Source organism: Lytechinus variegatus, chromosome 2 (assembly GCF_018143015.1).
Source record: "Lytechinus variegatus isolate NC3 chromosome 2, Lvar_3.0, whole genome shotgun sequence".
NCBI lineage: Eukaryota > Metazoa > Echinodermata > Echinoidea > Temnopleuroida > Toxopneustidae > Lytechinus > Lytechinus variegatus.
Genome location: NC_054741.1, coordinates 3949067 through 3966430, shown reverse-complemented (window position 1 = coordinate 3966430; position 17364 = coordinate 3949067). Strand labels below are relative to the sequence as shown.

Here is a 17364-nt window from a genome sequence, read left to right as displayed (position 1 = left end):
TTTCATAATTTCCCTGTACATATTAATGTTTTGAGCTGAAGATACAGAAAATTTCATGAATATAACTGTATATTTCTATACTTACATGTGAATCCATGTTATTATTTATGTGCACAAATACCCTATTTGGATGCTGCACATGCTACATGTATGCATTATCGTACATGTATATACATTTTGAAATAAAGCATGGATGAAAATATATACTCTGAAGTTTTTATGCAAATTCTACAGATGAGGAAAAAAAATATGAATTTTACAAATTTAGCTGCACCCTTCTTTTTTTTTTTTTTTTTTTGGGGGGGTAGTAGATATGTAAAATTCCATTTACATTATTGGAGCCAAAAGTGAAATGAATACTAGAAATTTTGTGACATCTTCAGCTCCCGTGTCAGTATCCTAACAACCCTAATAGTGGAACTACCAAGATTGTTACGATTGATATGATCAACTATGTTGTCATGTCTCACTATGTGACCAATCCACAGAGTCCATAGAAAGTGGAACAGTCACACCAACGAAACTGACCCCAAATCAACTAATATCTCAGTCACATGTCTCCTTCGGCGGCTGTACGGTGAGTCACAAACAGCCATTTTGACATTTTTTTGTACTAGCTAAATATAGGTGGTTTGAATAAAAATAAATAAAACTGCTGTTTTCGACTCGCCGTACAGTCGCAGATGAAGAAATGTGACTGAGGTATAATGGTACATCATTGGATTTGGTTGGTCTTAAGTCAGTGTGACTGCGGTATAAGACGATGGGTAGGGTAGAAGGCAGAAGGATTTAACAAGGGAAGGAAGTGCTCAATTGCTCTCTGAAAGTAACAGAGGTATTCAGTTACTTGTGAATGTGGTTTATAGCATCAAGGCTTTACAGCAAAAACTATATGTACAGTGAAAGGACTATTGAAAAATCACAAATTAAAATGTACTTCTAAGCATGGAGACACTCGTATGTAAAAAGCACACAGACTTGCCATAAAAGGGAGACACAATGTCAATCTCGGCCAAAGGCATGGGGGGGGGGAGCTCATTTGACCACCCCTCCCAATCTGTACCTGACTAGATATATTCAAAATATTTCCAATCAGCAGTACATGATCTACCGGAATAATAAAAACAATGAAATACACAAGACTCTTAGTCTTGACCGCTTGACCAGTTGGATTTTTCATGGATCATATTTCTCAATCATATTTCCTCAGATGGTGTATACAGTAGGTTGGCTGTTCCAAGTCACAAGGACACTGTGACCTTGGAATTGGTCCAACCTGAGGCTGAGACCGTCAAAATTTATTTGGAATCCGGTCTCTGCTTTGTCCCTGACTTTTTACGTTGGTGACTATTTGTTCAATGGTTTCTATGGTAAATTAGTTAATGAAGTAAAACAAGTTTGATTATCTTCTTTATTATGACAACCATCTAAATTCCAAACTGTTGGTAAATGTTACTGGAAGTCGTCTTTTAAACTTAAATTTCTAAGAACTAGGATGCCAGTGCTGACCAGAGGACCTGAGAATAACTTAGAGCCACTTACATGTAATCCACAGTAAAAATTATATCAAAAAAGGAATTTCTATGGCCTAAACACCACAATAACTATTTTCACATTAATACATGATTGCTAAAGGCTTGCATAAGTACAGCACTGTTCATTAATAAACTATGAAATAGTTCCTTATACAGTATCCAGGAAAAAATATGAATTTCAAGTATTTGGAAAACAGGCCTATTCAGAATTTTGCTTGGAAAATGGCATCTAGAAATCGCCATTAAGCCAATGCAATATCTTTCTTTGTTTTTTTATTACTTTCACTTTAAAATATCAAAGAACGTGGTTATGAGCCAACAATAGACTATTAAAACATATCAGTGATAATGGACAGATAATCAGAAATAATGACAAATATTTATATAACTTTGCAGTTCCATCAAAGCATACACACTATCATGTGACAATTTTAGTCATGATTGATTATTAATAGAAAGTTGATTCACCTTCTCTTCTCATTAGGATAATGTGTATAGTCATAAAACCAGTATTGTTTTAAAGTAGGGAAGAATTTTCGCAATATCACTGTATATTTGCGAAGCACTCTTTATGATTGCTATCAAAATTGTCTAATTGTGTTTTAAGTTTGGGGGCATCGTGGTCAAGTGGTTATATTGACTTGTCTTGCAATCTGAGGGATGTGGGTTTGATTCACAGCAATGGAGTGTTTTCCTTCAGCAAGAAATTTACCCCTATGGTGCTGCACTGAACCCAGGTGAGGTGAATGGGTACCCAGGAGGATGAAATCTCTTGAATGCCAGAGCGCATGAAGGCAGCACGGCTTTAGCCGGGGTAATAATAATCAAAACATTTGTTGTAATGTGCAGTTGAGTATATAATATAGATATTGTGCAATAATAAAATCATTATTGTTATTAATATCTTATGCATGTAGAACTTTGTTGACAATATTCCCCCCCCAAAAAAAAAAAAATGTTATCCTCATGAAAATTTTTTGGATGTATTTTTTTGGTTTAAATCTCATAGATGTGTTTATTCTGATATGATTTAACAATGGTCTGAAACTATTGGTATATTCATTACCTTCAACCCTGTATGATATGCTAATAATACACTTTTTGTGGCTTTTTTGGGGGTAGAGTTCTGGTTTGCACTTTGCAATCAATGATACGTCTCAATTTCAGTCAACCAATCATCCTAAGTTACAAATACACATTTTTCCCACTTATCTCCATCTTCGGTCGTCATTTTTTTCCTGTGTACGCCTCCAGTCAATAGCAACATGCTATAGACCCAATACTGCAGCATGCATGCTAGACAATAATCCAGTAATCATCACAGTGTAATACAGTTGCATAGCTTTCGCTTGAGATGGTATCGTAACCAAGCAAGCTTCCTTTAGACTGTACTTTCCACTCCTTATTTAAAGAGCCACAGCGGCCTATTTCAGGAAACAATGAATGACTCATTACTACTGCAACGACAAACTACCTACAGTTAAGAGCAACATTGGACAGAGTCATCAGGCAAGCTTCCTTGCCGGGTGACAGACAGAAATAAAACTTTGGCAGGAATGCAAAATATAGGCCAGATCACTCGACAAAGAAAACAGATATAAGGTCTGTATACATTGCAGAGCTACTGTATTTGTTTCACTGCCAATGATCAAGAATGGAAAAAAAACTTTTTAGTAATTTCATGAGGGCTGACTACTTTATGTGCAAAGCACTTTCTACATCTATACAGTGCATATCAAAAAGAAGTTTACACTTTGAAAAAAATCCTGTAAAATTATACATTTATAATATCCTGAAGATTTTTCCACATTTTAACATTGGTACAGGTCCATTTATAATGCAAATAACGATAAAACTGTTGAAAAATATTTCTGCTCGAGTGAGCACCACTTACTTATGAAAAGTTAGTGAAAAATGATTTGCGCAGAACTTTGAAATAGTTTGTGAATAAAAGTAGACCTTAATCATGAATAACATGTGGAATTTAGCTAGTAAAATTGATTTGAAGATTTCTTTTACCTATTTAACTTGTGTCTTTGCCCAAACCACTTCGAGGAGTGCATTGCGCCCCACCCCACTCCCCCACACACCGAGGCCATCGGGACGATATTTGCTTTACACTGAGCTGTGATTTACAGAAAATGGCTTAGGCTTGATTTTCATTTTGTTAATCATTGTCAAGCTTGGGAAAAGTGTGGAGAAACAAGTATTAAATAAAAAATGAAATGTAAACCCACTTTAAATGATAAAAACTTAGTGAAAAATGTGAGAGATGTCTGATATAAACTTTGGTTCAGATTCAGTGATGTCCTCAGATCCAGCAGGCACAAAAAGGGTAAAAATTGTGCATACTAAGTGTTAAAATTTCAATTTGGGTGGCAAAATTGTTAGAAAATGCTTGAATGTATCCGTTTTATTTTAATTGACTAAAGGTGCAAGGGAAATGTATGAGAAATGTTTCGTAGGGTAAGTTTGATTTCACCCCTTCCCCTTGACACAGCGTACAAACGGGCATTTCTGCGCAAACAGATTTCTGCGAGCTTTACAAAAATGGACAGTGCTCACTCAAGTGTAACATTCTGTCAAAACTTTTACTTTCATTGGATAGATGAGACCCAAACCCAGGATTGTATGTGAAAAAATTACCCACATGTTGTATATTTTTAAATTCCTAAGGCTTTTTCAAAGTGTAAACTTTTTTTTGATACGCACTGTAGTATCTTCAGAGATAAAGAATACAATTTAATAAAGAGAAAAATAAAAACTAGAGATAAAAATCGATTATAAAAATGGCATGCTAGCTTAGAGGTGTCCTCCAGTCTGAAAATAATCACATCGGAAAAATAACTGAATTTGAAATTCCTGCAATATTTTGGGAAAACAGTTATACCATGGTCACATTTGCTACGGCCGCCGTAGATTCTAAAATTTCTACGGCGGGTAGCAATTCTACGGTCGCCTCAGAATTTCCACGGCCACTTACTCTAGCGGTCACATATGTTACGGTCGCCGCACGGCGTATTTTTTAATTTATGGAGAAAAGAAATCTGCGGCTGACGTATGTCCTTGAAATCATGACGTAGGGTCGCCCTAGGGCGACCCTGCGCTGGCCGTAGGTTTTTGACAAATACTACGGCAGACGCAAGGTGGCCGCAAGGCGCCCTCACGGCGGCCGCAGGGGGACTATACAGTGAGAAATACCATCATGATATTTTACATTAGACATTTCATTTCAGAAAGTTTTCAAAGTGTCGCACCATGCCCATGCGTGTATTCTGGGTGGGAGGGAGGGGGTTCAGGGCCCGGGGCCCCGGGTAGGCGAAAAGGGGGCGCCATAAAGAGGGAGGAAAGAAAGGGAAAGAAAAGGGAGAAAAGAAAGAGAGAAGGAAACAAGAAGAAGGGAAAAGGAGAGAAGAGAAAAGGGGAAAGGAGGAGTAATAAAAGTGCTGGGGCGCCAAATTGATGTTTGACTTAGGAAGGGGGGTCGCCAAATTAATGTTTGATACTGATCTGAATATTATACGATCAGTAATGTTCGACCTAGGAAGGGGGGGGGGCAAATTCGACCTTTGTGGTGATTCGCGCTTCGCGCTCGCATCGAATGATTAGTTAGATGACATCCTGTATGATTACCTCAATTGCGTAGAATGTCTAGTTTTGGAACAGAATATAATCGAATAATTTTTAAGTGCCCATCCTGATCATGATTACCAATCGGAATTTCCAAACTTTGGGTCATTTTGGAATATAGACAATCATCAGCTCGCCCTGACAGATAGATAGATACCCATCCTGCTCATGATTACAAAACTTCTCAGAATATTCTTTTTTCAGGTCTATACACAAGCTATCGAAAATCGCGTTCGCATTATTTATTTGGACTTATGAAATAAATCTCCCTTAACCATGTTAACTTGTTTGTATGAATAAAGTTAATATGTTAATAAACACGTTAGTCTTAAGTAAGAACTACACCCCAGGAAACAACAACAAAAATCAGCATTTAACTCCCCATGATAGTAATAATAATAATGATAATGATAATAACATATTTTACCCAAGTTAGCCGCTAGTGAAAGGGCAATATCTGTGCTTCCTGGTCACATTTGTTTTTTTTTTAAGTGGTATTACAGTATATCGTATTCTTTGCTTTTTTATTAAGTCATAATTAAAAAAGTTGTCTGCAGTTGTCCTTTTCATGTGATTATGAAATAAGATAATTCAACTTGCATTTAAGGCACCTGTTTGCCTGACGAGGAGGGGTCACCATTTTTTTCCGAAAAGTACACATGCATATGGGCCAAAATTATAGGGCGGGCCCACGAGGTGCAAATTTTGAATATGCGCCTGGTGGCTTCCGAGCAGATAACACAATAGGAGAAGGGGAAAGGAGGGAAGAAAAACACGAGGGCAGCCGCACGGCCACCGTACGGCCGCCGTAGACCATTCTACGCCATGCCTATGGCTAGTCTAATTTCTACGGCGAGCGTAGAAAAGAAAAAATGTTATAACTCCGAGTTAAAATTCTACGGCCACCCCTACGGCCTGTAAAAAGTAGGAATCTGCCGTACGTCGACCCTGCGGCCACCGCAGATTTTCTACGGCCGCCGCAGAAATCCCTCGAATTCATGTATCTACGGCGGTCGTATGGCGGCCGTAGAGCATATGTGACCAAGGTATTAGGCTTTCATGAATAAATAAAAGGTGTAATGGTGATGTTACTCCGCTTTCCTTTTCCTAATTTCATTGACCGAAATCATATGTTCATGCAGGTGTGTAAAGCTTGTCTCCCTTGTAATGACATCAGTTTCAGAAATTATTATTTCAAATAGTGAATATAGGCCTATAGTCAATCCTGCTTTTATATTCTTGAGAGACATACATGTAGTGTGAAAAAATAATATCAAATTGAGGAAAAGATATCATTAGTTCAATCATTGCATATTCATGTGGACATGCATAGAACTGTTGCACTGAAATAATACATCACTTTATTCTTATAAATTTGTGAATCCTTGACCAATTTTGATCTCATTTTCATTGGTTTGATTACAAGATTTGCCTGCTTTTTTGTTGTTAAAATCACCTGATATTTCGCCTTGAAGGAACCTTAATGAGTCTCTTCTTTCATCTAATACAATTTATAAGTTGCCTTGACTATCGATTTGGAATTGACTAGAACTGTATTATAGTGTGACGAACATGCTACTACCACATCACACTATTATATATAAGAATATGATATATGTATACAATATCTTGCAAGATCCTGGTGCCATCTTGATTAATGTCAACAGACGTACTTTTGTATTTCCTTAAAATTTCTCATTAAACTGAATACAAAACAAATATCTTCAATGAATGCAATGAAAATGAGAGTAGTAGATTATTTTTATTTCCTCATTCTGTGTTTGTTTTTTTGTGAAATTCATCATAAAACATAACAACAAAGTTCAGCCAAACTTTCTCCACAGAGTCAATAGGAAATTAAGCAGTAAGTTTTTTTTTACCTAGCTAACAATATGAGATCACAAGTTTGGACAACTTTGGAGACAGAATTTTATTTGAAAGTTGATGTGTACAACAAACTATTATCATTGTGGGCGTGACTTGTTTCATCAGTCTGAATACTGAATATGTGGCTGCACTTTTTTACAATTCACTTGCCCAGTTCACTTAAGTACTGTCCTTCACCCCCCCCCCCCCATCCAACTTGCATACAGACGTGGGGCTTGAAGGCAAAGGAAGGGAAAAGAAAAAAGGGTTAAATATGAATATCACATCAAAACCCATAACAAATTTACAGTTTGTATTAAAAAAGGTGGAATTTTTTACTAGTGCACTAGCGCTACCATGCACTGAGCGAGGCCAGGCTTCCGGTAGTGCACTTTTACAGTCTGGCAATGTTAGTAAACTGATTTCACCTCAATTTTTGTCTGAATTAATTCCCAAGCATCATACATGTACACATCGAGCATCAGAAACAGCTTTATTTCAACTCAAATCTTGACGTCATCATTTAGAATTCTCAGTCAGATACCTTGACTTAGCTCCACAGTATACTAGTTTTGATATGGGCTGAAGTTATTCAACTAAAAGTCCTTTCCGCCTATTCACATTATTTGTGTCGCTTACTTCAATCCATATCGAAATGACAGTAAAACTGCAAAGGCAAAACATGATTGAGAATATGACAGACAACATTGCACTCAAGTCCAAAATACAGATGTTCCCGATGCTTGATGCGGTGCACTTAGCATTGAAGAATTAAAGGTGGAGTAGATGAACTTACTTGACTTGTGATATCATAAACCACTATTGCTGCTGCAGCTCCTCTGTAATACATGGGTGCTAAACCTCGATACTGCAAGGGAAAAATGAAAATAATAGTTGTGATAAAAGAATTACACTTCAGTTCAGTCTGATTTTAATTTTTTTTTTGCTTAAAAAGGAAATGCCTAAAAATGTGATCTGAATTTTTAAGTAAACATTACATTTCCAGAGAGTTAATTTATTACATTTAACATGAAAAATATTTTACTGCAAAATTGCCATAACAAACAGAGTTGCATAATTGCATCATAATTTTCACTTGTTCAGTCACCACTCTATATTTGGTAAAGTCAATTTTTGTTTAAACTTCATGAATATTTGACTACAGCATGCAACCAGGGGAAAACAAGTCATTTCAAATTTTAGAAATTATAACATTACTAAACAAACATTACTTTACTAAAATTCCTTGCATGTTTTCCTAATTAAAGTGTCATATGAAAAGACAAAAAGACTTTACCTTTTCTTGACCTGCGGTATCCCATATTTGAAATTTGTACATTTTTTCATCAACTGCTAACGTCTTTGACATAAATGAGGCACTGTAGGAAAACAATCAAATATGTAAGTCTCATTTTTAACAATGGAAAAATTGTGTGACATTCGCTCAAAATTTATTGAAATTTCATATTGAAAAATAAAACAATAGCAACTCTATAAAAAAGCAATGAGAAAATGTCTGGCACTATTATTATGTTCTTGTAAACGTGAATGTGATAATTGGAATTTCAAGCTTATGTCTTCACCAGTCATTTTTTTTTGTATTGTAATCTAGAATTTTAAGTTTTTTTTTTTCAAATTTCAATACAGAGACACCTTCCTTTTATGGATGAATGAAAATGTAGTCGGCACAAATCATTTGTTGCTACACAATACGCATAGCAAGTCATTAGTAATTCTGTAGGCTTCTAGTATCAACCACAATTGTCTATATTTTAAAAATAAATTTATACATTTTGTGCATAAAGCATCTAATGCAAAATGAATATTGGGAAACCAGTCATTTAAAGATAAAGATCATTAAAGGGGGGGGGGCAATAAATAAGAATAAAGCATGTTCAAATGTACAATGCAAAGAAGTAGAATTAAGATCAAGAGAACAAAGTGGGGACAGGGGGAACAAGAAAATGTGACATGGAAAACCAGCAAGATGAGGGTCGAGGAGTAGGTGAAAGAGGAAAGGGATGATGAGGATAAGAATATGATGAACGGATAAGAAATACAAGGAAAAAATGATGAATTGAGAGGAAAAATACAAATTTCAGGAAAGCAAAAAGCTGAGGATTATAAGGGGAACATTACTAGAGTGGTAAAGGAAGAAAAAGAGGGATAAGGAGAACAAGATGGATGAGGATAAAGAGATACCGGTAATGGGAAAGAAGGAAGATCTAGAGAAAGAATAGAAGGTTGAGAAGCTGTTTTGTACTCACCCTATCGTCGGAGGGATGGATTCATAATATGTATCACTCACAAATCTTTGAACTATACTTGATTTACCAACTCCAGAGTCCTGGAAACAAAAAATAAAGAAAAAAATCCAATAATGAATGGATTATTAAGGACTCTGGCATATATAGAGGGGGCTTGGGGCACATAACAGTTCTACAACCAAGAAAAATAGAGGAAAGAAAAAGAGAAGAAAAAAAAGGGGAGAAAAAGAAATAATACAAATAAGGTGACATAAGTATTAGTTTCTTAATATATTGTCAACATCACAAATTAGATTTTCATTTATAAAGATGTATATTACTATATAAAAAATAAAAATTTTGGTTCGGTCTCTTTACTCGCCCCCAAATTGTAAGATATTTGCCCCCTTACAATTTTTTGGCTCATTACACCTCAGAGACCGAGATCATACTGATTCAAAGAAATTGCTGTTACATTTTAGAGTTATCCCAGGCTGTGAGAAAGTAGGAATTTAAATGGAATTTTGGCCTGACTATTACTATTTCCGAGAGGCAACTTTGGAAACTTTGGTACACAATGTATGGAGTATATTTCAGCATTGAGGTTGGCCCTCCACCCCCCCCCCCCCCTTCACCTTTTTATCTCTCTTTTGAAGAGTAAATTGGTAAAATCACACGTTGCCAGGGAGAAAACTGGAAGCAGTGCCTCAAACCTCAGGATACTACATGTATACTGCATCTCAAGTACAAGAACACGTTAGGAAGCCCCTTAATTGCTTTAATGAGTCAACCATGCTTAATTGCCAAGATTTGTTTTACCCTGTATGATATGTGAACACATGAGTGAATATAAAATCTACAGTGTGTACATTGTAAATGCATGCAATACAGGGTCTGAGACTGAGACATGACTGCAGATTTGTCACGTGACAAGAGGAATGTTGAAATAGCTCCTAAATAAAATTCCTCATAAGAGCCATGTGAGTAGTTTGGTTTATAAAGAGTATGAATATAAAATAAAGATAGTCTGATAGATACTAATAAGTGTAGCAAGAAAGTTTGAAGAACATAAAAATCTTGCTAGAGGAATTACAGACATTGCGACTGTAAATATAATAGAAGTATTGGAAGTTCACTCATTTATCACAAAAACTGTTAAAAGTTTAACAGGAAAAAGTTTAACTTGCAAAGAAATAGATTGCAAAGAATCAAAAATATTTCAATGTGATGATATTCATGTAAGCTATACATTCAGGCACAAATAATCATGAATGACAAAAAAAAAACTCAGAAACTGCAATGGATCATAAGAGTTTGTCCAAATGGTATGGTAGTTTAGAAGCTAGATAATTACATTATGAAAGCACATCTTCATGGTTCACGAAGCCCAGGAAGTCATGTCTCCAGATCTATGCCAGTGAGTTCCTTCTCACAAGTCACATCTCTTACAAGTATAGGGGAGGTGATAGCCAAATTACATGTATGGCATGTTAACACCTACATGCACATGCAATAGGCAGGGGAGGGTTATCATGTTAAAGGATAAGTCCACCCCAACAAAAAAATGTTTCAAGTAAAAATAGAATAATCCAACAAGCAAATGCTGAAAATTTCATCAAAATTGGATGTAAAATAAGAAAGTTATGACATTAAGTTTTGCTTAATTTCACAAAACAGTTATATGGACATCCTGATCAGTATGCAAATGAGGAGACTGATGGCATCACTCGCTCACCATTTCTTTCATATTTTATTATATGAAATATTCTAATTTTCTCCTCATTGTCAAGTGAAACAACGATTAATTCCTCTGTGAACATGTGGAATTACATGTAGCAATGTTTCAGTCAAGTTGGTCTTAATTGTCAAGTCTGTAAAAAATGAAATATTGTATAATTCAAACAATAAGAAACATACGAAATAGTGAGTGTGGAACATAATCATCTGTCTCATTTGCATGTCACTGAGTTGTGAATATCACTGTTATGTGAAAAAAAAGCGAAACTATATAATGCAATACATGTAACTTTCTTATTTTACATCCGATTTTGATGAAATTTTCAGCATTAGGTTTGTCTGATTTTCTATATTTATTCAAATCAACATTTTTCTGGGGTGGACTTGACGTATAAGCAAGGCCCTCATCAGGACATTTTCCAGAACTGAAGTGGCTACCCTGTGTTGTTGTTGTTACTGTTAATTATTATTATTATTATTATTGTTAATATCATTATCATTATTGTCATTCTCAATCCCATTATCATTATTATCATTATTACATGTATTATCATCAACATTATAATTATTACTATTATTATTACCATTATCATTATCATTATTATCACTACTACTATTATTGTTATTATCATTTTTATCAATTTTGTTATTATTATTATCATCATCACCATCATCATCATCACAAACAGTACCATCATCATCATCATCACCATCAGTAACATCATCATCATCATCATCATCATCATGAACAGTACCATCATCATCATCACCATCATCATCAACAGTACCATCATCATCAACAGTACCATCATCATCATCACCATCATCATCATCATCATCAACAGTACCATCATCATCATCATCATCACCATCAGTAACATCATCATCATCATCATCATCATCATCATTATCACCAACAGTACCATCATCATCACCAACAGTACCATCATCATCATCATCATCATCAACATCAACATCACCAGTATTCACCACCATTATTATTATTTTGCTGTTGTATAAATTCCCACCTCCCCCTTGTGATTTTTAAGATAATGAAAGAAAATTTGTAAAAATAACAAGCAAAAAATATAGTAAAGTTTACTAAAAAGAAGTGTGCTCAAAGGCTCATAGTTGATCATGCATGCCAAATGTTTACATGTAGGGTGTTTCACCATACATTGACCATTAGAGTGGCAAACTCCTTGAAATGTCTTTTTGAATAGTATCAAAGAAAATGACAATTTCTGCTGGGATAAATGAAGAAGAGAACACATCAGACCTAATTTATTATCATCTTCGTTTCTAAAATACAGGGAGAATTCTTTTCCAGAGGCCAAATGATGAGCTTTACAAACTGGAGTGAACTGCAATAGATTAACTTGGAATCCAGTTTGCACTTATTGCTGTGTCTGACAAGCCTCAGACAATTTGTCAGGCTTCAAGGAAACCTTTTGTCTCAAAGAAAATATCTACACAATAATTTTGAAAGTGGACAAGTCAACAGCATATTGACCCGAAATCCTGCATCATACCAGGGATGTGAGAGAGGTCCCTGGTCATACAAAGCTGCCCTGTATCTTAATTTGCTGTGTCCGACATGGTTCCATGCCATACAACTATGCTCCTTGACAATTGCACCTACATGTACTGAAAAAGCACACATTACAGTTAGCCAAATTTAAACTTGAGCTTCAAACCTGACCTTACCTTATTCGCACATAATTCTGAACCAAATACCTTAGGACAACTAGAACCTTACCTTATTATCTTCAGAGAAATTTGCCGAGGAGCAACTGCCGTATGAGCACAATTCATGTTACATGTACCTTCCTAAATTTTAAACCCACTCCATTAAACCCCTTTTCCCATTAATAAGTTCAATAAGAAACAATGAACATCATTGCATCGAGGCAGACTTTTACTATTAAACTATTAATGCATTTAGAGCAAAACAGATCTATGGAAAATGAAAAACATCAAGAAGATATCCCTCAGTAAGCACTCAGCAAAAAAAATGTATCCATGTGTGCTGCACCCGACCCAGGTGAAGTATGTGTCCTCAATAAGGATTTCTGAATTCCTTGAATTAACAAAACCAGAACAAAACACTACCAGGTGATCAAGCCAAAACAAGATTCAAAATAGGCCTAACTATGAATTTCACAAGAACCACCAAACTTCAGGAGCTACCAGCTACCCTTACATTTTAATACGTCTCTCCCAGTCCCAGATTTACATTGTCGCATTGATGTACTTGAATTGGCCCACAAGTAGTAACATAGTCTGCAGGCACTTTGATCAACAACTGGATCTCCACACTATAGACTAGCACAAAACTTGCAGAGTGAGAGCACCTTTAATTAAGGCATTATACTTTGACTGCACATTCAGACCTTTTGAGAACTTGGTTTGCATAGCAGACTAGTAATGACATTTACAGGTTGTTTGTTATGGATTACCCCATGTCTTCAATTTCAAAATCTAGTCATCCTGGTTATCCACCTATGGGGAAGGAAACAATCCTTGGCTCGAATACACCTATACATGTGTACACACATACGTACACTTAATAAATCTCTATGTAAATCTCTATGAGAAATGTGTGCTTGATGCCTGGCGGGGGGGGGGGGGGGCACTCACATGGATACCATGCGCGACCAAAAAAACACGTAGAAAGGATGTCTTTTTCAAGATAGGGCACGTAATAAGGGTTCAAAAACACTAAAATAATGAAAAAAGGGTATCTAGGAAATTTACATGTTTTGTGTCAAATTTGCGAGGGTATAAACAATCAAGACTAAAATGTTATATAAAGGATGTACTCTTTGTCCCAGGAGTCAACACTATGGCCCATATTCTGATAGCAGGTTTAACTTAAACTCAGGTTTAAAGTTGTAGTTTAAGTATGGATAGTCAATTGTTACATAAATCAATAACGGTAGAGATATCATATTTCAGCTCATTTGGCTCTCAAATCATTCATAATTGTCTTGGAAGTATAAATAGATTATTGTCTTCACCATCGATGAATCAGGAAAGAGTAAACATAAGAAACGTCAATAACAAAAAAAATTGATTTTGGCTTCCCATACTTAAACCGCAACTTTAAACCTGAGTTTAAGTTAAACCTGACTTCAGAATACGGGCCTATGTGTTTAGTGTATAATTTGCGTTGATTGGGCTGTACTAAACCCAATGATGTCGGTAAAGGTAAAACTGATGTCCACGTTTGAAATATCGCTGTACTTGTTTAGGGGTATAATTCAGGGAATACTTCCCATAGTATTGCTTTGTTTCCAATACTTGTTAAGGGTAGGGTTTCACACGTCAATACTTGTTAAGGGGTGCATTTTCAGAATATGGAAAATACGTGTTTAGGGTGACTTTTGAGATCTCATGGTCGCGCATGGTATCCACTCGTGAATGGAAGTCCGCCCCCCCCCCCCCCCGGGGCTTGATGAGGGTTGATCATGGTATTGTTGTACATCACTATTACATACATGTACCTGTATCATCACCATCATCATCCATCATCATTATTATCATTATCATCGACATAATAATCATCATCATCATCATCATAATTATTGTTATTATCTTCACCATCGTCGTTATAGTCACCATCGTCATCATTTATACACAGTATCCCCAGCAGTGATACATGTACATACTGTTCTCCCAGTGGGCCCTGTTTTCCACATAAACGATACTGATACACACATTATATCTGCTGCAGAACAGACAGAGGCTGTAACTTCCACAAAGATCAAAACACTCAGAAAACAATTCTGTTCAATAACTAAATATTATAACAGCTACAAATAAAGCTCAAAATAAATATCAACTACAAACAAAGACTATTCAGATTGATGGGTCATATCAATGCTGTTCAAAAATAGACCATCTGAGATGATAGATAGGGAACATTCTAACGCCTTCACCACAAATGCAGCTACAAGTAAGGTCGATTCTTTTTGGATCAAAGAGAAAAAATGACAAACTCTCATGCTTCCCTTGTGAGCCTAGAGTTGACGTTTTGCGTCACATTTCATTACCAGTCTATTATGACGTCCCTAACTAATTGCTCCTTTTTATGGAAAATTTGTGACTCATCTCGCCCACTCCTGGCTGCGTTCCTTGGGCCATCCTGCCATCCGAAGACGCAGTCCAAACTAAACTTGTCATCGAACTTGTAACTGACGTCAAATGGAATGCTTCTTCTACTCATTCACTGAGTAAATCATCCCCCTGGCCACCCCCGCTAGAAGAAAATCTAATTGAATTTCTAGTCCTTGATTAGTTAACCTACAAGTTCTTTGTGCAAAACAGGGCTTGGCGAAACAAAGAGAATGGCTACACTTCTGGACCAACGTAACTGATTCAGTATTGAGAAAGTGTCACATTGAATACTCTACCCACAAAGTTGTACGTCAGTGGATGATAAAGAGGATTTGTAGCTAATTTATAAGTTGTCTGGAGTATTAATAGTTTTGTTGAGAAGGGGCCAGAATGCCAGATGGCTATCATGTGAGACACAACAAAAGGGGCTGTCATACCTGAGCATTTCAGCTAGTGTACACTTAGACAGTTGGCAGCCGTCTGTTTCGAGGAGTTTTTTAACATTTTTTTTCTCTCCTCGTACACAGACGGCTCGCTATCGTGCAGCCACCATTAGGGGACTTGCAATGCAAAATTCCCCCGTCGGGGCTCTTCAATTTTTGTCTTTAATGAATAAAAATTTTGAAAATTATTGCGACCAAAATGCAAGTTCATATTCCCTCTTGGCATTAATTGCCAAAAAACTGAGAAAAATCAAATTAAAAGGAACAACAACAGTGACTTACCTCGGCTGTCGCGCAAATTCACTTCCCCGTTTTATCCGATCTTACATGTAAGTACATACATGTAAACGTATGGCCATAGAGTCCCCTGTACAGATCGCGCTAGAACTTCGGTCTCTGTATTTGGTGAGTGAAGCCAACGGAGTTCAGCTGAACAACCAAAATAACAGAGACCTAAGCTTTTGGTCTAGTGTACACTTTGCTAATGTACATGTATGTATGGCAAGTCATTTCTTTTCATATCACCTTTTTTCTTGACCCCAAGAATTGCTATTGTTAATTACAAATAATTTCCTTGATGTCAAGTACATTTGTATTCCATTACTTGATTGTATAAAAAATCAAACTATTGACAGTATATCAAGAAAAAAAGCTAAAGACGTGGTAATAAAAGCAGTGCTTTGTATCCTCAGGTATAAAGCGCTTTATAAGCCAGCTATTATTATTATTATTTTAATTTATTATTATCATTATTGGGAAATGTTAAAATGGTTTACCATACCCAAAATGCATTGATTAAAGTTGGCTGAGCTTTCAAGGTGTGACGGCCCCTAAAGATATAAGTACTGTTTAAACTAGGTAATCAAACGTTATTGAGAGTACATAATTGTCATCATGTACTTGAATAAATTCTCTCGATGATCAAGCATATATGTTGTGTAGGCCTAGACTCCTTCATGTACGCACAATGTGCATTCTAATTTACACCACCCATTCCCAAATACATGTTATTAAATTGAGACTTGTAAACATACATGTAGTAATGATATGATAAATAAAGAATGAGCAAAGCGACCAAATAATGAAAGCTACAATTAGTACATACATACAATTGGTGATATTTCTAACTGAAAGTCTGAAACCAATTCCAAAGTAAAGTGACATTTTAGGTTTATTCTGTGAAAAACTGCAGATGCGCACATATGAATGCTGTATATTTTTACAAAATACATACATGTAGATGTAATTTATTTTGAAAGTGTCGTTATACATGTAGTTAATGTACCTATTTGACATTTAAATTGGTTGGACTGAAGAGAGTCAGTAGTACCACCTTTCCAATTTTCTTAGAACACAGGAAATTGATTTGTCCAATGATCAGTGATGGACTGACAAATATGGGGATTTACCTTGCCAATTGATATAAAGTTTTCCTGGTCTCAAGTTGAGTTTACACAATTCTTTTTCCTCCTAGAACGACAGTTTTCTGAGACATTAGCCCTTATTCTGCAGTCCGGTTTTACTTAGGCAATGGTCTAATAGGAAGCCAAAAATTTCAAAATTGTACTTGTACATATATGTGCATTACATGTTTCCTATCTTTACCTGGCTCTTTCCTCACCTTTTAACAATGAAGAGAACTCTTTCAGTAATTATTCTCAGTCAGTTATGAATGATTTGAGCATCAAATCACAAATTTAGATCAGAGTTTGAACTAGACCCAAGTTCAGCGTACATGTATGGTCATGGACCATTAAGCCTTTTTTAGTTGGTCATGAAAAAACAAGC

At 36.0% G+C, this 17364-nt stretch overlaps 1 protein-coding gene across 1 annotated transcript in view; it reads right to left on the bottom strand.

The window, feature by feature from the left end:
• The window catches only part of LOC121407100 (ras-related protein Rab-22A-like), a 28311-nt gene that overhangs the window by 3348 nt on the left and 7599 nt on the right, over positions 1-17364 (bottom strand). Inside the window, exons 2-4 of the mRNA XM_041598030.1 lie at positions 9299-9378; positions 8329-8410; positions 7828-7899 (exon numbers count right to left, since the gene is read on the bottom strand). Of these exons, the coding sequence (XP_041453964.1) occupies positions 7828-7899; positions 8329-8410; positions 9299-9378 (234 nt within the window). The remainder of the gene's footprint in view (positions 1-7827; positions 7900-8328; positions 8411-9298; positions 9379-17364) is intronic.